This window comes from Helicoverpa zea, chromosome 30 (genome assembly GCF_022581195.2).
Source record: "Helicoverpa zea isolate HzStark_Cry1AcR chromosome 30, ilHelZeax1.1, whole genome shotgun sequence".
In the NCBI taxonomy this organism is placed as follows: Eukaryota; Metazoa; Arthropoda; class Insecta; order Lepidoptera; family Noctuidae; genus Helicoverpa; species Helicoverpa zea.
In genome coordinates this window covers 3,928,227-3,931,955 of record NC_061481.1, presented here as the reverse complement: position 1 = coordinate 3,931,955, position 3,729 = coordinate 3,928,227, and the positions used below count along the sequence as shown (strand labels likewise).

At 35.7% G+C, this 3,729-nt stretch overlaps 1 protein-coding gene across 1 annotated transcript; it reads right to left on the bottom strand.

The window, feature by feature from the left end:
• Window positions 1–680: 680 nt before the first annotated feature.
• Window positions 681–3,240, bottom strand: LOC124644579 (acetylcholinesterase-like). Its single transcript, XM_047184046.1, has 3 exons — window positions 3,037–3,240; window positions 1,271–2,547; window positions 681–920 (listed from the first exon to the last, which is right to left on the bottom strand). The coding sequence occupies exons 1-3, from the start codon at window positions 3,220–3,222 to the stop codon at window positions 758–760; spliced, it is 1,626 nt and encodes a 541-aa protein (XP_047040002.1). The 5' UTR covers window positions 3,223–3,240; the 3' UTR covers window positions 681–757.
• Window positions 3,241–3,729: the final 489 nt, after the last annotated feature.

The window sequence follows — 3,729 nt, the reverse complement described above, 5'->3', positions numbered from 1 at the left end:
ATATTGTTGTTGTTGTATTTTAATACGCCTTGTTGACAGGCTTTGTAATATAAGTATGTAATCAAATAATTAAGTAAATTATTATTTTGACTTACAAAGTTAGACTTAGAATTCGGAATGCATTGAAACCAGTTTTTTATGGCAGATTATCATAAAATTAAGTGCCTTATTTGTGCCTTTTAATCCTTCAAAGAGGTATTATGTTTTGTACCGAAATACCGAAATGATTTTGGGAACATAATGTCTATTAATATGTAAATCGTAGTAAATTGACATCTTGAAAAGTAATTTGTGAATTATAAACATTATCAAAGTATCTACACTTTTGACTAAAAATATTTCTACGGAGAGGAAAATTATTTATTTTGCATTTGCACAATGTCAAAAGAATGTAATTTTTTGAGTAGTTAAATTATGTGTTTTAAGTTTTGAGTATCTACTTGTTATTGTATAAAAAATAAACCTCGAGATGTCGATAATTTGTTTACAATTTAAGAAATGAATAAGGAAATATTTATAATATTAAATTATGTAGTTTTAAGATTTGCACAACGAAACAATTATATGTATTTTAATACTTTTGCGTAGATTTTTAATAAAAACAATTATAGTACGTCATTTGCTTTTATACCCTAACTATCCCAATACTACATAAATACTTTTAATAAAAGAAACGCATATAAAACAATACATTAGGTACATTTATTTAATTAAATTAATTCCCTTAAAATTAAAATGCTCCTGTCATTTCAAACTGTCAGTTTTCCCGCTCAATCTCGGCGCCATATTTGAAATACATGGAGCGCCAGAAGACAGCTCGCTCCGGGGTCAGAGGTGCTACATATTGGGGCTCCAAAGTAATAGCCAGGTTATGGGGGTATGGTAACCATTCACCATTTGCTGCTTCGGGGGTCGGCGTTCTGAAAATGGAATTATTTAATTTCGTTTAAGATTATAAAACAACAACCCCAACATATTTGGCTAGGTGGATGATGATGATGATTATAGCAACGAAATACTACCTCCTTGTCTAGTGGTCTAGATTTCTTAGAGCCTACACTGCTGATTCCTAATTTATTTTTTGTGCATGAATGCACAGGTGTGACTTAACGTTATACCTAAATGCAAAACAACTTGTTCTCTTTAACGGTAAATAGCGTTACACCAATCGAGATATTTGGTCAGACAGCATATTTTTTCATACATGAGGCAAGAAAATTCTTAAGAATCGGGAAGTAAAGGCTACAAGTAACAAAGTAGAAAAACTTACCCATATTTAGCAAAATTAGTCCACATCATGGTCATAAAGGTGACTATTCTGGCGTCATCTTCACTCATTGGCAGCGGCAGCCTTTCCAACTCAAATAGATAGAACAATTCATCCATATTTGTAGTCGCTGGCAAACTTGTATTTGTCAAAAGCCGCCCCAAGTTTCTATAACCCATATGATTGAAAATATACTGATACACACTAACGTCAGAGCTATTGGAATACAACTCGACAAATAAAGACATGGGCCCAACGTAACAGAAATCGGAATTCATATTTATTAATCCACCAACGATGTTTTCTTCCGAACTTATGTTCGCAAAATAAGTGTCTTTTAATATCTCTCTGATTTCAAATTTGTCTTCTTTCGACACGTTGAAACTCTTTTGATCGAGTACTGAGAAGTCTTCATTCATAATTCTGTCTATCTGACTTGTTATAGTGTAATAATCTAAAGTGGAAGTCAATCCTTCGACAGTGTTTAGACCAAAAATGGCGGGGACAGCCTCAAAGTCGTCCGAGGTGATGATATTAAAAGGAGTATCGCACAAAAAAGGTTCGTCGTCTAAATATTCTTCAACCGACGGTAAAAACACGGATTTAGCATTCATTTGGTTTCCAATCGCTTCTTCTAACTTATTAATTGGTACGTCTGTGTATATGTTTAACAGTTCTGCAGGGTCCATAGTTTTAACGCCAAGGGATTTAGCGACTTGTGACGCAGTGGCCAAAGGATTGGCATCAAACGATTTAGGAGTGAAAAGACTACCACTTTCTGAAATAATCCGTTTGAAAAGACCTTTACAGGAATCTGAGAGAGTCAAACATATTGCTGCCACTCCGCCGCTACCATTGCCGAATACTGTCACATTTTCATCATCACCACCAAAGTTTTTAATATTTTCTTTCACCCATCTCAAAGCTGCCCTTATGTCTTTCAAACCGGCGTTACCCGGAGCGTCTTTGATTCCCAAATTAAGGAACCCTAGAGCATTAAGTCTATAGTTCACTGAAATAACGATTACCCCATGACTGACTAGATAATGGGGTCCGTAGAAAACGGGGGAGCTACTGCCGACCCCAAAATCTCCTCCGTGGAGGAACACCATGACAGGTAGGGTGGTGTTACAGAAGGTTGGTACGTAAATGTTGAGGACTAGACAGTCTTGGTTGTCGCTGGGGGCGGCGAGGGCGTCGTTGGCGGGAAATTGGGGGCAGAGGACGAAACGGTTGTCGGCTGTAAATACTCCTTCGTGGGAAGGTGGGTCTTCGGGAGCCTGAAAACAATTGCATAAGTAAAAATACTAGTTTCATTGCTGATAATACATAAAATCTGTAGCTATCATAAGGTAGGTAGGTGAATAGTCATTTCAAAACACCATTAATATTGTTAAGTAACTTTAAATAATCTTGATTATACTAGAATTTGTAAGAATTAAGCGTCTAGTTTGGGACGTTATTTTACCTAAAACGTTTTATTGAAGACATTAAACTTAACGAATAAAATACCTAATTTTAAAAAGCATATAAAAAATAAATAAATATTAGCATAAGCAACCCCTTTTTTGTTTGTTTTTACCATAAAGGCTCCGAAAATACTAAACCGATTTGTAAAATATTTTCATTGTTGGGAAGCTTCAGAAGCAATCCCCGGGTAACATATTTTATCCGGTATACTGATTCTGGATAAATACGGGAAGAAATTACCCAGGACGCGGGAGAAAACACAGGAAACGGCTGATAAGAGAATAAATAAAATCACTCACCTTATATCTGTCTTTGACAACTCCATATTTAATTCCACAATATTCGTAGTACATGCCATTGCTAGACAGATACCCTTCAACTTTTCCTTGCTTAGTATCGATAATTTTACTTCTTTCACTCCCTAGAACTTCACTAAAGTCTATAAATAAAACAAAGAGGGTGAATGTGATGAGACTGTATGCCATTTCCTTGGCCCTTCAATAAATTACTTAGAACTATGGTTTTGAATCAAACATGGCGGATTTTATACAGCTGTTTTGAGCATTACATAATTCGGTTACACCATTTATTGAAAATTCTTTGTAATTTTAATAGTATGGTGTTATCGGTGAGTTGTTACGGACGTTAAAAGGTTCCGTAGCTTTAATTTAGATAGTTTGCAGGGCCCTAGAAGGGATTACACAATTTTAGGATATGTTACCTACCTATTTAGTACCTAAACACGCCGAACGGATTCTTTCAAATTAAAAGCTAGAAAAATAAATTCACTAAATAAGTCGGCCGGAGGATGGGAGCCCATCTTGTCATGACGAGTTTTTCCGTGTTTCAGAGTACGATAAATTGGTGGATCCCGTCATTTGAACACCTTTGGCAGTCGTTACGGGTAGGTAGTCAGAAAGTCTGATAACCAGTCTTACCAAAGGGTTTCCCTAGTTGAGCTATCAAAAAGGCAGTAGTTCCATGAAAACACT